This window comes from Panthera tigris, chromosome A2, assembly GCF_018350195.1.
Source record: "Panthera tigris isolate Pti1 chromosome A2, P.tigris_Pti1_mat1.1, whole genome shotgun sequence".
NCBI classification, from domain to species: domain Eukaryota; kingdom Metazoa; phylum Chordata; class Mammalia; order Carnivora; family Felidae; genus Panthera; species Panthera tigris.
This window is the reverse complement of record NC_056661.1, coordinates 160,776,284-160,795,017: the sequence shown is the minus strand read 5'-3', so window position 1 is coordinate 160,795,017 and position 18,734 is coordinate 160,776,284. Positions and strand designations below refer to the sequence as shown.

Here is an 18,734-nt window from a genome sequence, read left to right as displayed (position 1 = left end):
TTGCAGGAAACCGCCTGTGATAAGCCCAGCCTGCCCCATTTGTGAGAAAGTACGGTGAGGATAGGTTTTGCTTCGTGCTCCTGGGCTAGGGTGGCAATGACAGAGGAACATTCTCAGGAACCCGAGGAGGGGTGAAGACCGGAAGGGGAGGTTTGGAGGGGAGGGGGAGGTGTCTGCGGCGAGCCATCCTCCCTCCAGAATGGGTTCTCTCTCAGCTTTTCCCGGGATGACTCTGTGTTTGTCGTTGATTTATGTGGAGGTTTCCTGACAGTCACCTGCCTCCCACAGCAACCCCACGAGGACTTCTCCCGCAGTTCATCCCCTACCCACCTGCACCAGGCTGGAGCGGCAACCTGGGCTGCCGCGGAAGGAGAAGCTCCGCCCATCGAAGGTGACGTAATGCCCGTCCCCGCCCACCGCGCACTCGGCGGGGCACTGCGCCTGCGCGCAGAGCCAGCGGCCGTCCTGGCACACGCTGTAGGCACACGGGGCGGGGAGCGCGCTCGGATTCAGCTTCACGACCTCCCGCCCCCAACACCGTGGCCCCTCCCCTCCCCCCGCAGCCCCTCTAACTCTCTTAGGTTTGGAGGTCAGCTGGTGGAGGTCGCTGGCTAGGTCTTTAAGCGGGGCCATCAATTATGCCGTGAGAGGTCACCGGTCCCTTGTGAGGGGCCCCCAAGGGGAGGCAGGTTGAAGGACATAGCATGAGGGAGGGCTCCGCGGGGACCACGGCGCTCCCAACCCCAGCCAAAGGGCCAGCGAGGCCCTCGGACCCACCACGGGTTGCAGAGCTGGCGCACTGTGTCCCCAGGGGCGTAGCGCTGGCGCCGGTAGTAGCAGGGGCAGCGGGCCGCAGGGACACAGAGGGCGCCGTCCCAGAAGAGGCCAGGCGGGCACTCGCAGCCGCTCACGCACGCTTCCTGGCAGGACCCCTCCCCTCCCTCGTCCACTGCCGAGCAGCTGGGCGGGCAGGCCGAGGCGCAGTCAGAATACAGCTGGCCCCCAGGGCACAGGCGCTCTGCGGGCACAGGAGTGGGCTGTGAGGTCCGAGGGCCCCCTCCTCCCACCAGACCCCGCTGGCCACAACCCGAAGACGGGGTGCTCAGGAGGTGGCCCGGCGCTCATGAAACCAGGGCCACAGGGCTGCTGTCAGTCAGTTCCCAATTCCGCAGGGTGGGGAGGCCAGGGCCTATGCAAAGAGGGTCAGCCGCCAGACCTACCGCAGAAGCCTGGCTTCCTCCAGCCCACGTGGATATGGTGCTTGGCACACTCTTGGGCATAGTTGGCCAAAGTGGTGCACACGGCCTCCCGCCGGCTCTCGCGCCCACTGCCTGCTGGGGCCCCAGAACAGTAGGCAAAGAGGCAGGTCTGGTGGTACTCAGCAGGGGGGACCTTCAGAGAAAGGACAGGCCCTCAGTCAACCAGACTCAGCAGCACTCCCTCCTCTTACTTGCATCTCTTACTTGGTCCTCTTACTTGGACCCTGACTTACAACCAAACAGAATGAGCACTAGAAGGGAGCTCTGAGATCATACATACATACAAAGCAATGCCAGGACTAGATTCCCTGTTGGGCACCTCTGTAGCACCCCCTGCTCCCCGCCTCTCTGGTGGTGGTTACCACCCCCACCCACACCCATACCTGAGCATGGCACTCCCCGAATGGACTCTCCAGCAGCTGGTGGCACACATCCTGGGCTTCAGCTTCCAGCTGGCCAGCCTCCATGCCTGCCTCTGTGCCTCTCACAGGGTCCTCACAGCCCTGGGCCACTTCCACTGCATCCAGACACCCAGGCTAGAGACCATTGGAGTCAGGTTAATGGGCTGGGATGAGGGACATTGACCAGGACACCAGGAAAGTGGCTGCTACCCTCATGGCTGCTTCAAGTCCCCATTGTCATGGCCACCAGCCCAGACATCCTGAAGCTTTTGGGGGCAACAAAGTTGTACGCCTGGGTAGGGTGTGGGCGAGTTGGGGTCCCATCAACCCACAGGCAAGAGATTTGATAACCCAAACTGGTCAGTGACCAGGTCACTGAGTGTGTCCCCTGGGTGGTCAGTTCACCCCAATGCCATGGGCAGCACCTTAAATTCCACGGGACTCAGAGCCTTCCCCGGACCAAGGATCTGGGAGAGGGCCAGGCCTAGTCCCAGAGAACAAGCCAGTGATGAAGACAGACAGCAGAGGCTTGAAGATGTCAGAGAAGCCAGGAGTGGGGGGCCAACTGGGGAGCAGGGCAGGGAGCCCAGGCTCCCTGAGGGCTGCAGTCTCACCTCTGAATCAGGGAGCCTCCAGGAATTCCCAAAGGTGGCAGCTAACACAGCCAGTCTCCCTCCTGGCTCCAGGAAGTCATCTGGGGAAGGGTGAGGCAGAGTGCTGTGTCTGGGGTCTCCAGTCTCTCCTTCCCTCCTAAACCAGCAACCAAGTCACGCCCACTTACCCTCAGGCCGGCCACTGTAGACCCCACAGAGACCTTGAGTTTGTCCCTGGAGCTCGTAGTCCACAGAAACGGAGACTGAACCGGACCTGTCCAGCTGCACAACGACCCCCAGGCCCCCCGACAACACCAGCCAGTCCCCTTGCCATTGCAGGCTCAGCCCTGGGCAGGAGAAGGAAGGAGTCACACTCCCCACTCTTCCCACCATGACACCAAGGCTCAGACTGCTGGGGAAGGAGAGGAGATGGAATTCTTAGAATTCGAGAGAGCTCTGCACTTGACACCCTTTAAAGGAGAAGCGATTGGTTTCCCGTCGAAACTGTCCTTGAGAATTTCATGGACACTACCGACGCTCTCACAAGTAAACTACAAAGCTCACATGTGCGCGCACACAACTCCACCCACTTCACTTCATGGACTGAAAACCAGGGCAAAAGTTCTGGTGGGACAGAGACCCGTCTAGTAGCTCCAAAGCCCTTCCTCACAGCACTGGTAGAGGGGGGTGGGGGGAACTGAGACTCAAAGAGGTTTTTGTTTTTTCTTTTCTGAAGATGTTACTTTGTTTAAGTTTATTTATTCATTGTGTGTGTGAGAGAGAGAGAGAGAGCGCGCGAGCGCATGAGCAGGTGGAAGGGGCGGAGGGCTATCAGTGCAGAGCCCTATGCAGGGCTCCATCTGTAGGAACCATGAGATCAAGACCTGAGCCAAGATCAAGAGTTGGACACTTAACCAACTGAGCCACCCAGGCGCCCCAAGATTTTATTTTTAAGTAATCTCTACATCCAACATGGGGCTCGAACTCACAACCCTGAGATCAAGAGTCCCATGGCAGCCAGGTACCCCCAAGACCCAAAGAGGTTAAGCAGAGGTACTTGCCCCAAGCCACACTGTGAGGGGATGAGTGGGGGTGGCTTGCAGGAGAGGCTTGTGGGAGACGAGGTCTTGGCCCCTCAGCAGCCTCCCTCATTTCCAAATACTGCCCAACAGTAATGGGGGTGGAGCAGCAGGCTCCCACCCAACTGCCCCTTTTGCTGTCCCCTGCTCTGGGGGATAGGCAGACTGTCCCAGGGGAACAAATGGGGCCCTGGGCAGTCTCCTGCTCCCCACAGCTCCCTTACCCTGGAGCAGCCGAGACTCCCCATCAGGTATCAGCTGCCCATTCACAGAGACATTTTTACCCTGGATCAGCACCTCCTCGGGTCCCATCATTACCCGGGCCTTTGGGGAGACACAGAGCAGAAGAGGTGTTCAGTGGCTCACCTTCCCCTGTGTCCAGCTCCCTCCCTGTGGTCTTCCCTCCCTCCCTCCCTCTCTCCCTCCCTCCCTCACCAGCTGACAGTGCCCAGGTTGGGGGCAATGCCCCCTGGGCGTGAGGTGGACAGCCCAGGTGGAATCAGCAGCGCCCGCCAGCAGGTAAGTGCAGCGGCCCAGGAAGTGGTAGTGACGCCCGTCAAAGGTTCGGAAGTGGAAGCCTGACCAGGTGGTGCAGGTGGCCGCAGGCTGCTGGCGCTGGCTCCAGAACTGGGCCACGGCCCCCACCAGGGGCTGCAGGGAGGCTGGAGAGGGAGCGCTGCCTGGAGGAGATACACCGACTGTGAGTCTCTGAGTGTGAAGGTAGGAGGGTGAAGGAGGAGGAGGACGTGGGGCTTCTCCCAGAATGGGAGGCAGGTGGAGAGTTCATGGTCCCTCTGGTGGGCCAGGATGGGAGGTGACTCATCTGAGAGCACAGGGGAGTGGGCAGGGGCCCTGCAGGAAGGCCCAGAGCTCCAGAAATCTATGTGGTAGCCCTTGCAGGGGGAGAAAGTGGTGGCCAGGACCACAGACCCACCTGGGAGGTGTCGGCCAGGGCAGCTGAGGCAGGCCTGGGAGCTGCCATCCCGCCAGCTGTGTCCCCAAGGCCAAGCACAGCACTCCTCCAGGCTTCCCGCAGATGCATTAGCTGAGCCTGCCTGCAGCTGGCACTGCTGCGTGGCAAAGCAGTGGCCCCCAGGGCTGGCTTCTGCAAGGGCTGCGGTGGATAGAGGGAGAGAATGGGGCGGCCCAGACAGTCAGCCTGGGCCCAGCTTCCCTCCCCAGGCAGCCTCCATGAAACCACAGATCTGGGCAAAGAGCAAGTGCTTACCCAGAGTGCAGTGTGTGCCCCCCCAGCCTGGGCAGCAAGCCGTCACTGTCCGGTTCCTTGCAGCAGGCCGGGTTTCTGGGGGCCTGGGTCCACCAAGCAGGCAGCAGAGAGAAGATGTTAATTATTCAGCCCAGCCCCTTCCCTGTCCCTGAGAATGGCCTGGGACATTTCATCTGGTCACCTATTCTCTGAGTGGCTTTCTCATATAATTTCCCTTCCTGGTCTTGATTTCCCCTTGTGCAATGTGAGAGTGCTATTGGGAAGGCAGACTGGAGGGTAGGCACAAGGAGCAGACATCGTGCCTCCCTGCTCTGCCTGCTCCCCTCGTCACCTGTCCCCAGCCCCACACCCTGCACTCTTCCTGAGCCCAGCCAGACCCACTTCCCAAATGCCTGCTTCTCCAGGGCACCACCCAGTTCACCTTCTCCCCCACCCCCAGGATGTTGGCTCCCTGCTGCTCAGCGGCCAGCCCAGACTCCAACCCTCACTCACTTGTAGATGGGACAGAGCCCTGCAGGTCCGCTCCGGGACTCGCTCCGGGACAGGTCGAGTCGCCAGCCCAGGCGCTGGTAATGGTAGAGGCTGGTGCAAGGCACCAGGCCCTCCTGGCGGGGGGTCACTTCCTCCTCCACCAGGAAGGTTTCTGTCCGCTCGCACCACCGCCTGCCCACAGATGGGGAATGACAGCCACTGCCCCCAGCCCTTCTGTTGCCAAGAAGCCCTGCCCGCAGAAGAGTTAGTGAACTGAAGAGGAGGCTGGGTGGGAGTAAGAAGCAGAGGGGAGGGGAGTCGGGCTGCCCCAGCGGGTCCTGTTCATGAGACAGAAGAAAAGGATCTTAGAGGGGCCCCAGGCTGGACTGCTCACCCGTTAGCCAATGCCCATGCCATCCCAAAGAGGAGGGCAGGGAGCAGCATAATGCTCCCCCCACGTCACCTCTGGGGGACTAAGAGGCTTGGGCTTGGGGAAGGTGATGGCTGTGGCCAGTGAGCAGAAAGGCCAGTGCTGGCCTTCCCCGCCCCACACCACGGTCTACTTCAGCCGGGCGTCAATGTGTCCAAGGCAGCCCAGACAGTGACAGCGAGGCCCATGGGACTGGGGAAGCTTTATCTCAGCCCCATGCCCTGGGGCACCAGCTGCTCGGAACCAGATTGGACCTGCCTGCGCATTGCACAATCCCCTCAGAGGCCAGTTCTCCCTGGAAACAGTCCCCTTCCGGCCCTTGTGTGTGTGTGTGTGTGTGTGTGTGTGTGTGTGTGTGTGTGTGAGCTCAGTGGGGGAGTGCATGTGCCCCAGGCCACACAGCCAGACACTCGGAGCCTCTGATATTTTTCCACCCTCAGGCTGTACCACAAATTAACGTGGACTCTGGACAAGCCACCCTCTCTTTCTGAGCCATAATTTCCTTGCTAATAAAAAATTCAGGGGCTTCCCAGGGATGCTTGGGTGGGACTCAGGGGCTCTACTTTGATATTGTGTACGTGCACATTTCTGAGGATAGTTCCTTAACTGTAAATTAAATTCTCAAGAGGAACTATGACCCCACAAAATGGTTAAGAGTTATTGTGCCAAATGACTGATATGGTCTTCCAGCCCTAAAATTCTGATTTTATGAGTCTCTCCCTGCCCCCTTTCCTGCGTCTTCCTGCCCTCTCTCCCACTAAGCACCCGTGAAGCCTGGACCAGTGAACAGAAGGGGCTGAGTTTCCAGGCTGGTTGGACTGTGCGGAGATAGGGGGAGAATATGTGCCCTTTTCTCAGTGATCTGACTTCTTACTGGGGGTGATTATGTGTGGCTGGCTGGGTTCACCTTTCACCCTGGTCTCCTAAGAGAGTCTCCTAGGGTCCAGAATCAGGAAGCCTGGGCAGGGGAGCACAGCAAGCCTCAGGGAGGAGTGGAGGAGCGGCTTGGGTAGGAAGTAGGGAGGAGGGGTAGGAGACAGAAGGGGCTGGAAGCCAGCCCCCCAGCCCTGGGGGCAAGGCAGCCGGATGGGGATAATCTGAGCATCCGGTTGCGGCAGCAGGTGGCCTGGGTGAATCCTGGTTACTTCTTGGTTACCAGCTCCCAGGACACCAAGGCTGGAATGTGGCCTGGGCCTTAGATTCCATCCCCTGGGCCTTAGATTCCCCCCCTGCTGTCCCACTGAGCATCTCACATAGTTACCCCACCTGGGGCGAGGAGGCTGCTGGGAACCAGAGCCATGCTAGGCATTTCTCCTGGGACCACCATTGGTCCTGTAGCCCAAAGAGGGTTCAGAGTTCCTCAGGGATCTCTCAGTGGGGTGCTCAGAAAAGACCAGGGCCCGGCCACGGACATGTTTCTGTTCCCAGTCTCTCACACATGTATCCTATACACTCTCCCCCTGCTGCTTCCCATGCTTATACCCCTGATGCGGGTCTCACAAGGGCAGACAGGTGCTCATGCCCCACCCTAGCACACAGTGACACATTCTACTCCCAGGGCCATGAGCGGGCTAGGCACTGACTCCTGAAGCAGCCCATCCAGGAGGTCAGAGAGTGTTTCCCAGCTGATTCCAAGATGCCCCCTGCTCTTCAGGTGCCACCTGCTCCCACGACTCTCCTAAACATCACCCATATTGACGGTGTCCCTGCTGTGTGCCGTGCTTCTCTTCCAAGGACTACATTCCCAGCTTTGGATTCTAACCACAGCTGATGAGGCTGCGCTTGGATTGGAAAAAGAAACCCAAGTCACAATCCCCCTTTCCCCTAAAGGGGGCAGGAGGGAGAAAGTTGGAAGCCAGGGGAGATTGGAGAAAGAGATTAGGGAGAGGGCGCCTGGAATAACCAGCCCACGTTTCAGCTCCTGGAGCACAGGATGTGAGGAGCTTTCAGGAAGAGTCAGGTGCCCGGGTGGCAAGGCCAAAGAAAAACATCATAACCCGGGGCAGGGACCCCCAAGTCCCTCCAGGAGCGGGATCTGAGGGCTGAGGGCATCCCTCCACACCTAACTGGTACAGGTTTCCAGGCCAGGAGGAGGGCCAGCCCCCACCCCGCCCAAAGAACTCTTCCCCACTCGGCAGCCCCCTCCCCCCGGACCCCGCCCTCGAAGTCCCCGCCCAGCCCCACTCCCGCCTCACCCCCTGGTGCCTGCGAGCCAGCCCCGCCTTCTCCCTGGGGACCTGGCTCAAAGCCCCCACCCCAATTTCTACTTCAAAAGGCCCGTTCTCCGCAGCCACTGGGGCCCAGCTCAGTCTCCTTCGGCCACCCCTCGCTGCCCCAAGGGACCCGGATCGCGACGCGGGTGTCGGACCGGGTCCCCCGAAATCAGGGTCCGTGGTTGTGGCTCCGTGTGCACCCAGGTGGAATCTGGGTCAAGAGCAGGGGCGGGTCGGAGTTTCCCAGACCAACCCCACAGACCGACAGTCCGTGGACTCAATCCCACAGCGAGGCGCCGCGCTGACACGCTCCCGGGGGGCACTCGCGATTCAAAGACAGCAACGCACTCCCTGGCTCCCCTCCCCCGAGCACGCCCCCTCCTCTCCCCCTCCCCAACTCCTCACCGCACCCCCTCCCCCCGCGCTCCACCTTTCCCCTGGCTCCTCCCTCGGCGCCTGTGAGCACCCTCCCTCGCAGCCCGCTTGCCCTTCCTCCCTGCCTCCTCTCCCTCCTCCACCCCCTCCCCCCACACTCCTCCCTTCCCTTCCCCCTCTTCCCTCCCCCCCCCTTCCTAGGCTTCCACTTTCCATCACCTCCTCGGGGCCGTCGTCCTTCCGCACCGTCACCTGCCCGCCTAACCCGGCTGTGCGCCCTCCCGCGACCCCACTCCAGCACACCCCGGCCCCTACCTCCCCCACGGGGCGCCCCGCAGCTCCCCTCCCGCTTCCGCGCTCCCCTCCCCCCTGCCGGGCGCCGCTTCCCCGCTCCCGCTCCCTCCGCGTCTTTTCCTCTCCCCTCCCCGCGAAGTTTCAGGGCTGTCAGTCTGTCAGTCTTTCGGGCGGTCGGCACCCGAGCTACAGGCAGCGGGCGCCATTGCGAGCAGAGCCGGCTGGGGCAGGAGGCCGGGGCGCCTGGGTCCCGCCAGCAGCGGGGACACCCGACCAGCCAGCCCGCCAGGTACGGGCCGTGGAGGCGCCCAGAGGCAGACGGCTCCGCCTGCTTCCCCTTCTACACCGACACTCAGTCACTGCCCGCTCCGCGCAGGTGACAGCCCCGGGGGTGGGGGCGCGGCGAGCGCCGGAGGGGGTGGGGTGGAGTTGGGGGGAAAGAAGGGGCAGGGGAGGGGCAGGGGCTGGAGAGGGGAGGGGATGAGACTGGGGAGCGAGGGCCTGGCTTGGGGGGTGGTGATGGTAGTGGAGAAAAGAAGGAAGACCGGGGATCTGGAGGGAGGGGCGGAGGCTGGGGTGAGGGCGCCCGGTGGGAGTCCGGTGGGAAAGGGGGGGGGGAGGGGGGAGGCTCGCGAGGGGAAGTCTCCGGAAAGAGGAGAGGGAGTGTGGGAGGGGGCCGGGGGGGGGGGGGGAAGGGGGGCGACGAGGCACAGGGGTCGGGCAGTCGGGGAGGGGCGGGAGAGAAGGGCGCTGACAGGTGAGCCCGGGGAGGGGCCGGGAGGTGGACTGAAGAGGCTCTAGGGAACAAACGGAGGCGGGGAGGTGGGGCGGGAGGGGTCTAGTCGAGAGGAAAACTTGAGGGGGGGGGGGTAGAAGTCAGAGGGGAGCAGAAATGGGGAAGGGACCCACTGAGAGAGAGGGGAGGGAAGCGGAGGTGTGTGGGGAGGCAGGGGTGGGGAGGAGGAGGGTCAGTGCGAGGGTCCTGAGCCAGCGGTAAGCCGCAGACGCCCCGGGCTCGGGGGAGCCTGGGGACAAGGGTGGGAGCTCGGGGAGCGGACTGGAAGGGGGAGGGGAAGAGCGGTTCTAGGGACTGGGGACCGGGAGGGTAGGGAAGCGAGAGCCTGCTGGGGAGGCAAAGGGGGAAGGGAGACGGGGGCCTCGGAGGGGAAGGCGAGCTGCAGGAGGGAGGGATGGAGGGAGGGAGGAGGATGGTGTGGGGAGAGGGGAGGAGGGCTGGGGAGGGGGGGAAGAGGAGGGAGGGAACTGAGGTGAAGAGAGGAAAGGAGAAGGAAGGGAAACCAGAGTGGGGGAGGAGAGGGAGAGGGGAGGGGAGTGCGGGGTGAGGGAGAAAAGCGGGGAGGAGGAGGGCGGCGTTGGGGAGGAAGGAAAAGAGGAGGGGGAAAGGAAGGGAGAGGGTGTGCAGCCGGGGAGGGGGATGGAGCCTCGGGGAGAACCAGGAGGGAAGGGAAAGGCAGCTCTGAGCCGGGGGAGGAGGAGGGGAGCCCTGTCGCGGAGAATGCCCGGAGCTGAGGGTCAGGGGGCGGTGGCTGGGGAGGGCCTACCGGAGGGGGCCGGGAGGGGCTGGCCCGGCTGTGAGCAGGGGGAGGAGCCGGAGGGGCGGGGCAGGGGGCGGATCCGGGGAGCCAGCCAGCTTCGGTGGGGAGAGAGGGCGGAAGGCAGAGGGAGCCGGAGAAGGGAGGGGCAGAGGGAAGGCTGCCAGAAATGGGGGGGGTGGGGGAGGGTAGTCTGCTGGGGGAGGGGCAGGGAACCCGCCGGGGGAGGAGCATTGAAGGGGCTCGGGGGCGGGGTGTCCCTGCCAGGGAAGCCCTGAGGGGGAGGGCGGTGGTTTTGAGGTAGGGTTTTGGGGAGAGGAAGCCGGAGCCATTTCCTGCCTTCAGCAAAGACCCTCCTCAGAGGGCCTCCCCCACCAGTTGCCCAATGGTGACACTCACCTCCGCCCCCCACTCCCCACCCCGCGGCTGGCTCCTATTTCACCAGCTCCCGCAGTGACAGCTGGAGGGCCCAGGAGATGAAGTTCCCGACTCCCCACCCTGGTCTTCCACTCCCCACCCTCTGCGCTGAGAATCGATTGATTCCTGAAGTCCCCAGGCAAGGGCACTGTGGCGTGGGGAGCACTGGAGGGCTGGGCCTGGTTCAGAGACCCGCCAGGTGAGGGTGGGGGTGCCGCTGATTTCTAGAGCCCACCGGAGCTTGCAGAAATGGCTTCAAGGCCTTCTCCTCGGCCTTCAAAGATCTCTTTGCTTTCTGAAACCCACCTTCCCTCTTTCCCCTTTACCAGTACTTGGGGACATCACCTTTGGAGCTCCTGGGATAGCTGATGGGGAGAGGTTGGGCAGAGCCAGGGCCCAGGTGGAGGCTATCCAGAGAAGAATGTGAACAAGGATGTGTTCTCTCCTTAGGGTCCGTGGCCTGCTCCCCCAGGAGGAGCTACCCTGGGTTGCCATGAGAGAGACCTTTGAGGCCCTCAGCTCCCTGGGTGAGCTAGCAGCACTCGAGGAACTTGGGTGGTGGGAGGCAGGATTCAGGGGCATGCTAGGCCCGCTGCGTCCCTACAGTTCAGACTGCAACCCTGAGACCCCAGGGACCAGTGGCGGCCTTTAGGGCAGCAGCCTTTTCCGTTTTACCAGGGTATATTTGAATGCCTGGCCCTGTGGAGGTTGTGTGGGACTGCGTGCATACATGTGCACTCAACAGAGCACAGATATTTAGATCTATTATCTCTTCCTTCACCTGCCCTTGACTCAATGCAAAGGGGCTGAGGTGGATACCTGGCCAGGCTGCTGGGGAGCCTGTCTATCCCCTGTCATGCCGGCTAGAGACCCTACCTTCCTGGGCAAGTTGGAAAAAGCCCCTTGGCTTTTGGGGGAAGGGGGAGAGCCCCTTTCTTTGTCTCCTGTTCTGTACTGAATGTTTTACCTAGTCCTATCCTTCCACCTGTAACAGGGTTCTCTGTGGGACAGCCTGAGATGGCCCCCCAAAGTGAGCCTGGGGAAGGGTCCCATAATACCCAGGAGCAGATGTCCCCTCCCAGGGAAGACAGCGTGCTGGGCACATGCTCAGGTAAGTAGGTGGGGGACCATGAACAGTGGCTCAGGTAGAATTTACCTTTCCTTCTTCAAGTGCCAGGATGCTATTCTCGTTATTTGGAAAACCTCAGTGACCAAATAGACAAAGATCCCTACCTTCAGGGAGCTTATCCTAATGAGGCCAGAGAGTCAGCAAACAAATATAAAAATAAGTGTACTTATAAAGTACAGCACACATATAGCACATATCAGAAGGGGATATGTGCTGGGGGCGGGGGGGGGGGGCAGGGAGGGAGCCTGAGGTGGGGGTGGGGCAGGCTGCAGGATTAAATAGTGAGAGTGAGAGGAGGCCCCACTGGGAAGTGAGATTTGAGCAAGATTTGGAAGAGGTGAGGGAGGTGGCTGCCTAAAGCAGGCCTGTGTCTGGCTTTTTGACATTCTGATCTTCTGCAATGATTTGCCTGGAACTCGGGTCCATCTGGTGGGTCTGCGGCCCTCCTCCTAAGATCCTCCTGTAAGCCTCAGGGTAGCAACCTTTCCTTGCTTCCACTATCTCACACACATATTCCAGAAGCTCCTCACAGCTGTGGCTCTTGCAACCCTCACAGCCTTTGCAGCTGCTGCAGCTGCCCTGCTTGGAGGAACCAGAGGCTGCCCCCCCCCCTCCCTTGCCTGGGGCAGCTGGGAATTCAGTCCCTGCAGGTAGGATGTGGGACACAATCCTGCCAGTCAGGCTGGGACTGGGGTTTCAAAACCCCCGCTTGATAGCACCGGTGGGGACCTCTGTCCATCTGTGATGTCTCTGGAGTCCTTGAGGTGGCCTGTTCTCTGCCAGGGCACGAGGCCCCCAGACCAGAGGAAGGTGCCCAAACTGAAGAAGCTGAAGCTCCCTGCAGAGGAGGCCAGGCATGTGCACCACAGAAGGCTGAGCCCCCGAGCTCCTGCCCAGGTGAGTCCTCCCACTTCTCGAGCCCGCCAGGGGCCCAGGCAGAGGGGACAGGGGACTTGTAAACTCCCGGGCTGGTCTCTGATGAGGCGGCCACTCCAGCCCCTTCCAACCTAAGATGAATTAGTTCCTGGCACCTTTCTGCTGCAGAGCCTCAGCCCCCAGAGAGAGGTCCACATCACAGACAACAGAAATCAGCGAGGCTGGTCACCCAGAGAAACTGACCCTCGCCTCAACATCCTCCGGAAGTCTTAACTTGCCCTCCTACCTCCCCCTAAGTGCCTACTTGTGGATGACTTAAATTACCATTTACTTGAAGACATTGTCCCGGACAGGCTCCTTCCCCCAAATCTCCACTGATCTCAGTGGACCCAAATGCTCCAAATATGTTGTCCCAGAGTCATCCCCCCCATACCCAGGGCGATCAAACAGCTGATTCTCTCTCCACAATACTGCCATCACGCCCTTCCGCCACCACCAAACTTACCGCCTTCCGCCTGAGTGATGTCCTTTATTCCATATTCCAGGGGTTTCTCTAGTGCCTACTAGGTCTAGGCTGTGTTAGGCAGAAGGCAAGGAGACTGCCTCTAGGCTGACACAGACCTGGTTTGAATCCTTGCTCCACATTTACTACCCGGTGATCTTAGATAGGCTACTTCACCTCCAGCCTGTTTGTTCACCTGTAAGCAGGGAAAAGAGTAACTTCGTGGCTGGTGAACAGCATATAGACAGTGTGTCATCTATAGTTGGCATTCGATAAATGGTGGCAATCCTCGCTTTTGTCAGCCATGTAAAGACACGGAACACAAGACGTCTGCCTTTCGGAAGCTACAATCTAGTTGAGATGACACTAATATGAACTAGAATAAAGGATTAAACAAATAACAATAAAGCCAGATCACAAGGAAGTGTAACAGCGTTAACAATAAGTGCCAAAGGTGTTTACGTAAGAGATCCTCATGCGTTGGTTTGTCAAAGATTTTGTTGATTTGTGCTACATTTTGAGGGAGGTGTAGGCTAGACTTCAGCTCTGATGGGGGTGGGGTAGAGGATGGGAAAACATTCTAGGCTGAGAAGAGACTGTAACACAGAAAAGGTGACTCGTGGCTGGGATTCGAGCAGACCTGCCTGGCTGCAGGGGAGGGTTTACGTGTGGGGGTAGTGAGAAAGTTGGACTGGGGGCCGGGGGGGGGGGGTGGGGTGGGAGGTGAAGCTCAGATGCAGCTAGAACTTACTTTCTCCTGTAAACAACAGAGAGCTCTTGATGGTTCTTGAGTAGAAGAGTGGCATAATGAAAACGAAAGCAATATCACAATAAGATAAATAGTTGTTTGGAACTGATGGATCTGTGAAAGACACTGGGAGGAAATCTAATTGTGGCGGTTCATGTGTAATGTAACCAGTGCTCAGGCTATTACAGACCTTCAGAGCCAGACAGGAACTCAGATCATCTGGTTCAATGGTTCTTAAACAAGAATCACTTAGGGAGCTTTATTTATTAGTATTTTTTTAATGTTTATTTATTTATTTTTGAGAGAGGGCGTGAGCGGGGGAGGGGCAGAGACAGAAGGAGACAGAATCCAAAGCAGGCTCCAGGCTCTGAGCTGTCAGCACAGAGCCCCACACAGGGCTCCATCCCACGTACTGTGAGATCATGACCTGAGCCGAAGTCAGACACTTAACCGACTGAGCCACCCAGGGCCCCCCACATTGCGAGCTTTCTTTTTTTTTTTTTTAATTTTTTTTTTAACGTTTATTTATTTTTGAGACAGAGAGAGACAGAGCATGAACAGGGGAAGGTCAGAGAGAGGGAGACACAGAATCTGAAACAGGCTCCAGGCTCTGAGCTGTCAGCACAGAGCCTGACGCGGGGGTCGAACTCACAGACCGCGAGATCATGACCTGAGCCGAAGTCGGCTGCTTAACCGACTGAGCCACCCAGGCGCCCCCACATTGCGAGCTTTAAAGAAAGAGAACAGATTCATGCACCCTGCTCCCATGGATGCATTTTGTAAAAGTCCCCAGGAGATTATTAGAAACCATGAACCAGTACAACCCTTATGCTTAAGCAAACTAGTACACCGAGCTCAAAGAGGTAACAGAGGTAAGTTAACCCAGGTCACACTAATGACTAGTGGCAGAAGAGAACCCAAGTAGACACTCCCAATCTGGGCCCTGAGCTCTTTTCTCTTGGCTGGACCATTGCAGTGCCCAAGAGAGGCAAAGTTCCAGTGGGACTCACCTCAAACCTGCTACCCCAGAGGGCCCCCCCCCTTGCTTCTCCAGAGGTTGGCACTGTTCTCTGGTTCCCCAACTCCTGTAAACTCCATCCCCTTCGTGTCCTAAACGGGGGCTTTCCCACCTGGCCCCAGAGGCAAGAATGGAGTTAGAGGCAGGGGGAGCCTTGAGAAGCAAGAGGAAGGCAGACAGAGCTCCTCGGTGGCCACTGGAAGGGAGAGATCAAGGGAGGCTCCAAGGTGAGAGCTGAGCTTCCAAGGTTCCAACACCAGCTACTGGGAGAACAAGGCTGTAGTCCTGATGGCAGAGTCACTAGGGTAGGTCTGAGAAGGTCAGCTGTTTCGTGATAAGCCTGCTGAGCTGCAGCCAATTTGCAGGACCCCAAAGGGGGCTGGGGCTGCTCAGCTGATGGGAGACTGTGGTTCTAGAAAGGACTGGAAGGTCTGGGGTGGCCAACGCAAGCAGATGACCCCAGTGTGAAGCCTAAGGCCTGAACTTTGAGCAACATTTATATTCAGGGGGCACAAGGGTAAGCAGTGCCTTCTGCAGGGGCAGGGGAAACTCCTCAACCACATGGAGACCTAGGAGAAAGCTCCCAGGACGGGGTGGGGGACTGGAGTACCAGCGTCCCTGGCTACAGAGAACCAAGGAGGAGGACTGAAGGGTGACCTTCGGATGTGGTCGTTCCCCAGAACCTTCCAGTAGAGTGGAGAGAACAGAAGCCAGGTTTCTGGCTCCAGAAGTGCTGGAGCTTCTGGGGCTTCTGGGGCTCCAGAAGTGGTGGTCTTATTGGCAAAAAAAAAAAAAAAAAAAAATTGCATAAATAAAAGTGGGGCTTCATTGGCTCCTCTTGTCTTGACTTTTCAGGGGACGAGTGGATGATTCGCAAGGTGAAGGTGGAGGAGGAGGATCAGGAGGCAGAAGAGGAGGTCGAATGGCCCCAACACCTCTCATTACTCCCTGGCCCTTTCCCCGCGCCGGACTTGGGGCCTCTGGCCGCCGCTTACAAGCTGGAGCCGGGGGCCCCGGGGACACTGGGTGGACTGGCGCTGGTCGGGTGGGCCCCGACCTCGGAGAAGCCCTACGGCTGCGGGGAGTGCGAGCGGCGGTTCCGGGACCAGCTGACCCTGCGGCTGCATCAGAGGCTGCACCGCGGCGAGGGCCCCTGCGCCTGCCCGGACTGCGGCCGCAGCTTCACGCAGCGCGCGCACATGCTGCTGCACCAGCGCAGCCACCGCGGCGAGCGGCCTTTCCCCTGCTCCGAGTGCGACAAGCGCTTCAGCAAGAAGGCCCACCTGACCCGCCACCTGCGCACGCACACCGGCGAGCGGCCCTACCCGTGCGCCGAGTGCGGCAAGCGCTTCAGCCAGAAGATACACCTGGGCTCGCACCAGAAGACGCACACGGGCGAGCGGCCCTACCCCTGCACCGAGTGCGAGAAGCGCTTCCGCAAAAAGACGCACCTGATCCGCCATCAGCGCATCCACACCGGCGAGAGGCCCTACCAGTGCGCGCAGTGCTCGCGCAGCTTCACGCACAAGCAGCACTTGGTGCGGCATCAGAGGGTGCACGAGGCGGCCGGCCGCGCCCCGCCCTCGCCCGACGCGCCCGCCTCGCCGGGTTCCTCCGCCCCGTCCCCCACCCCGTCCCCTCCCGGACCCAAGCCTTTCTCCTGCTCCGACTGCGGCCTGAGCTTCGGCTGGAAGAAGAACCTCGCCACGCACCAGCGTCTGCACCGCAGCGAGGGGCGCCCCTTTGGCTGCGACGAGTGCGCCCTGGGTACGACCGTGGACCCCGCCGCCGCCGAGCCCTCGGCCTGCGCGCCCGGAGGCACACCGGCGACCCAGGGCGCCCCCGCGGGCGAGCGGTCCTTCTTCTGCCAGGACTGCGGGCGCGGCTTCGCCCACGGGCAGCACCTGGCGCGGCACCAGCGGGTGCACACGGGCGAGCGGCCCTTCGCCTGCCCGCAGTGCGGCCGCCGCTTCGGCTCGAGGCCCAATATGGTCGCCCACTCCCGCGCCCACAGCGGCGCCAGGCCTTTCGCCTGCGCGCAGTGCGGCCGCCGCTTCAGCCGCAAGTCGCACCTGGGCCGCCACCAGGCGGTGCACACGGGCAGCCGGCCCCACGCCTGCGCCGTCTGCGCCCGCAGCTTCAGCTCCAAGACCAACCTGGTGCGCCACCAGGCCATCCACACGGGCTCCCGCCCCTTCTCCTGCCCGCAGTGCGGCAAGAGCTTCAGCCGCAAGACCCACCTGGTGCGGCACCAGCGCATCCACGGCGAAGCCGCCCACCCGGCCTCCGACGCCGACCTCTCGGCCCCAGCCTGGCCCACTCCCACAGAGGTGGCAGCGCCCCCGCTCTTCTTCTGAGCCTGGTTCTCGTCGGGACCCTTCCTTGGCTCGCTGGTTGGAGAGACCCAGGACGGAGATCTTCTGGGCAGTGAGCACGACGGCCTGGACCCCTGACGGCTGCTCTTCCCTCCGTCTCTTGCTGGAGAGAAGTTGGGAGAGGGTAACCGGTTTGGACACTGCGACAAAGACGGTGCTCATAACGAACCCTTGCCGGGAACAGTTCAGGCCTGAGTCCTGCGAAGACTCCCAACAACGGACCCCATCGGAAAGGAGACATTTCTTGGACACGCCCCTACGCACACACGCGCGCTGCGCGCATGACCAAGAGCTGACTGGGTCCGGAAGCTCTACGGGAGGGGGGGGGGGCGAAAGAATGGTTATCTGTGTACTTAAAGTGTCATTAAAATTAAAATAGAAGGATCCAGGGCTGTTAAATGAGCACAGGGTGGGAACCCACCACCCCACCTTAGTTCTCCCACAGAGGACCATCCCTTCCTATCCTGGGTGAGCTAAATTTAGCCAGGTGCTGGTCATGGGCGGTACCAAATGAAAATATAATATCGCTCACTGCTAAACCACTATCCTGCTCCCTGGTTCTTACTCAAACATTTGATGGAAGAAACATTAACATAGATTTCTCATGGCAGGTGTTGACGCTAGACCTGTAGGAGATGCACAGAGGGGCCGGGTGCCCTTTGGCCATTCCCACGGAGACGGCCGGCCACCCTGGGCCCTGGAGCTCTCCCAAGGGGATCTGGAAACAGCAGCCCCACCTGCCACCCTGCCTGGCAGCGTGAGGATGGACATCAACAGCAGACGAAGGTTGCTTTTCCATCACCATTTCCCCTAAATTCTGTCTCCATGATAGACGCTTGATCCAAACGTCTCTGTAGCTGTGCTTGTGCAACTGGGCAGGCTGGCTGGCAGGGAAGGGAAGGGTAGGATGATGGGGAACATGCTGGGCGTGGTGAAGGCTTGGGTCTGACCCCTCCTGTGCCTCTCGTAGGATTTGGGGCAGAGCATTCATTTTTCTGGGCCTCTGCTTTCTCGTTACAAGATCGTTGGTGTCGATGAGGGCTGAGGCGATTTCCATCACCAAAAACAATCCTAGCAAATACTTATCGGGTGCCTACGACGTGTTGAGCACTACACTGGGCACTGGGAAACAATAGTAAGCAAGACAGACAAACTTGCAGGAAACGTAAGAATTCTAGGGTAAGGTGAGCCCAGAGGGCTTTGGGAGCACGTGGTGAGGGCATCCAAGACACCTGGGAAGGTCCAAAATCTAGCAAAGGTCAAGGGAGGTTTGCAAGAGGAGGACACCTCTAACGCGAGGCCTGAAGAATGAGCACGAGTTGCCAGATGAAGGTGGAGGTTGGAGAGGACAGTGTATGCAGAGGTCCAAAGCCCAGCACAGCCAGAGCATAGAATGAGCATTGAAGGAGAGGCCCGAGAAAGAGAGGATGAGCAGACTAGGAAAGCCTTTAGCACAGATGAGAGAGTTCAGACTTTATCCAGGGGCAGTGGGTGCCGTGGAGGGGGTTTAGGCAGGACAGGAATAGGATGACATTTACATGGATGCATTAAAATTTTTTTTTTCTTAACGTTTATTTATTATCGAGAGACGGAGCATGAGCAGGGAAGGGGCAAAGAGAGGAGAAGACACAGAATCCGAAGCAGGTTCCAGTCTCTGAGCTGTCAGCACAGAGCTCAATGCGGGGCTTGAACTCACAAACCGCGAGATCGCAGCCTGAGGTTGGGCACTTAACTGACTGAGCCACCCAGGCACCCCCACATGGATGCGTTTTA

The 18,734-nt window shown here is 59.8% G+C and overlaps 2 protein-coding genes across 4 annotated transcripts in view; one reads left to right on the top strand and one right to left on the bottom strand.

The window, feature by feature from the left end:
- SSPOP overlaps positions 1 to 8,549 on the bottom strand; it is a 56,801-nt gene extending 48,252 nt beyond the window's left edge. The window contains exons 1-13 of the mRNA XM_042977227.1: positions 8,525 to 8,549; positions 6,723 to 6,793; positions 5,053 to 5,369; positions 4,561 to 4,643; positions 4,267 to 4,446; positions 3,768 to 4,012; positions 3,557 to 3,656; positions 2,442 to 2,600; positions 2,275 to 2,354; positions 1,643 to 1,795; positions 1,221 to 1,392; positions 778 to 1,018; positions 331 to 475 (exon numbers count right to left, since the gene is read on the bottom strand). Coding sequence (XP_042833161.1) covers positions 331 to 475; positions 778 to 1,018; positions 1,221 to 1,392; positions 1,643 to 1,795; positions 2,275 to 2,354; positions 2,442 to 2,600; positions 3,557 to 3,656; positions 3,768 to 4,012; positions 4,267 to 4,446; positions 4,561 to 4,643; positions 5,053 to 5,369; positions 6,723 to 6,793; positions 8,525 to 8,549 — 1,971 coding nt within the window. The remainder of the gene's footprint in view (positions 1 to 330; positions 476 to 777; positions 1,019 to 1,220; positions 1,393 to 1,642; positions 1,796 to 2,274; positions 2,355 to 2,441; positions 2,601 to 3,556; positions 3,657 to 3,767; positions 4,013 to 4,266; positions 4,447 to 4,560; positions 4,644 to 5,052; positions 5,370 to 6,722; positions 6,794 to 8,524) is intronic.
- Positions 8,427 to 17,908, top strand: ZNF467 (zinc finger protein 467). 3 transcript variants are annotated; one of them, XM_042974937.1, is made up of 6 exons: positions 8,427 to 8,719; positions 10,342 to 10,452; positions 10,764 to 10,840; positions 11,308 to 11,424; positions 12,226 to 12,339; positions 15,442 to 17,908. In XM_042974937.1, exons 2-6 carry the CDS (start codon positions 10,373 to 10,375, stop codon positions 16,941 to 16,943), a joined length of 1,890 nt encoding a protein of 629 aa, XP_042830871.1. In that variant the 5' UTR covers positions 8,427 to 8,719; positions 10,342 to 10,372; the 3' UTR covers positions 16,944 to 17,908. The 3 variants fall into 3 exon arrangements, with proteins under 3 accessions (XP_042830871.1, XP_042830879.1, XP_042830876.1); XM_042974945.1 differs by lacking the exon at positions 10,342 to 10,452 and having other exon boundaries at positions 8,427 to 8,632; XM_042974942.1 differs by lacking the exon at positions 10,342 to 10,452.
- The last annotated feature ends 826 nt before the right edge of the window (positions 17,909 to 18,734 follow it).

What these genes read in the sequence shown, in the direction of transcription:
- ZNF467 (XM_042974937.1), top strand. Translation starts at nt 10,373, where the DNA reads ATGAAGTTCCCGACTCCCCACCCTGGTCTTCCACTCCCCACCCTCTGC. An exon ending in TTGATTCCTGAAGTCCCCAG is followed by an intron (nt 10,453 to 10,763) that starts GCAAGGGCACTG and finishes TTCTCTCCTTAG; the next exon opens with GGTCCGTGGCCTGCTCCCCC. An exon ending in CGTGCTGGGCACATGCTCAG is followed by an intron (nt 11,425 to 12,225) that starts GTAAGTAGGTGG and finishes GTTCTCTGCCAG; the next exon opens with GGCACGAGGCCCCCAGACCA.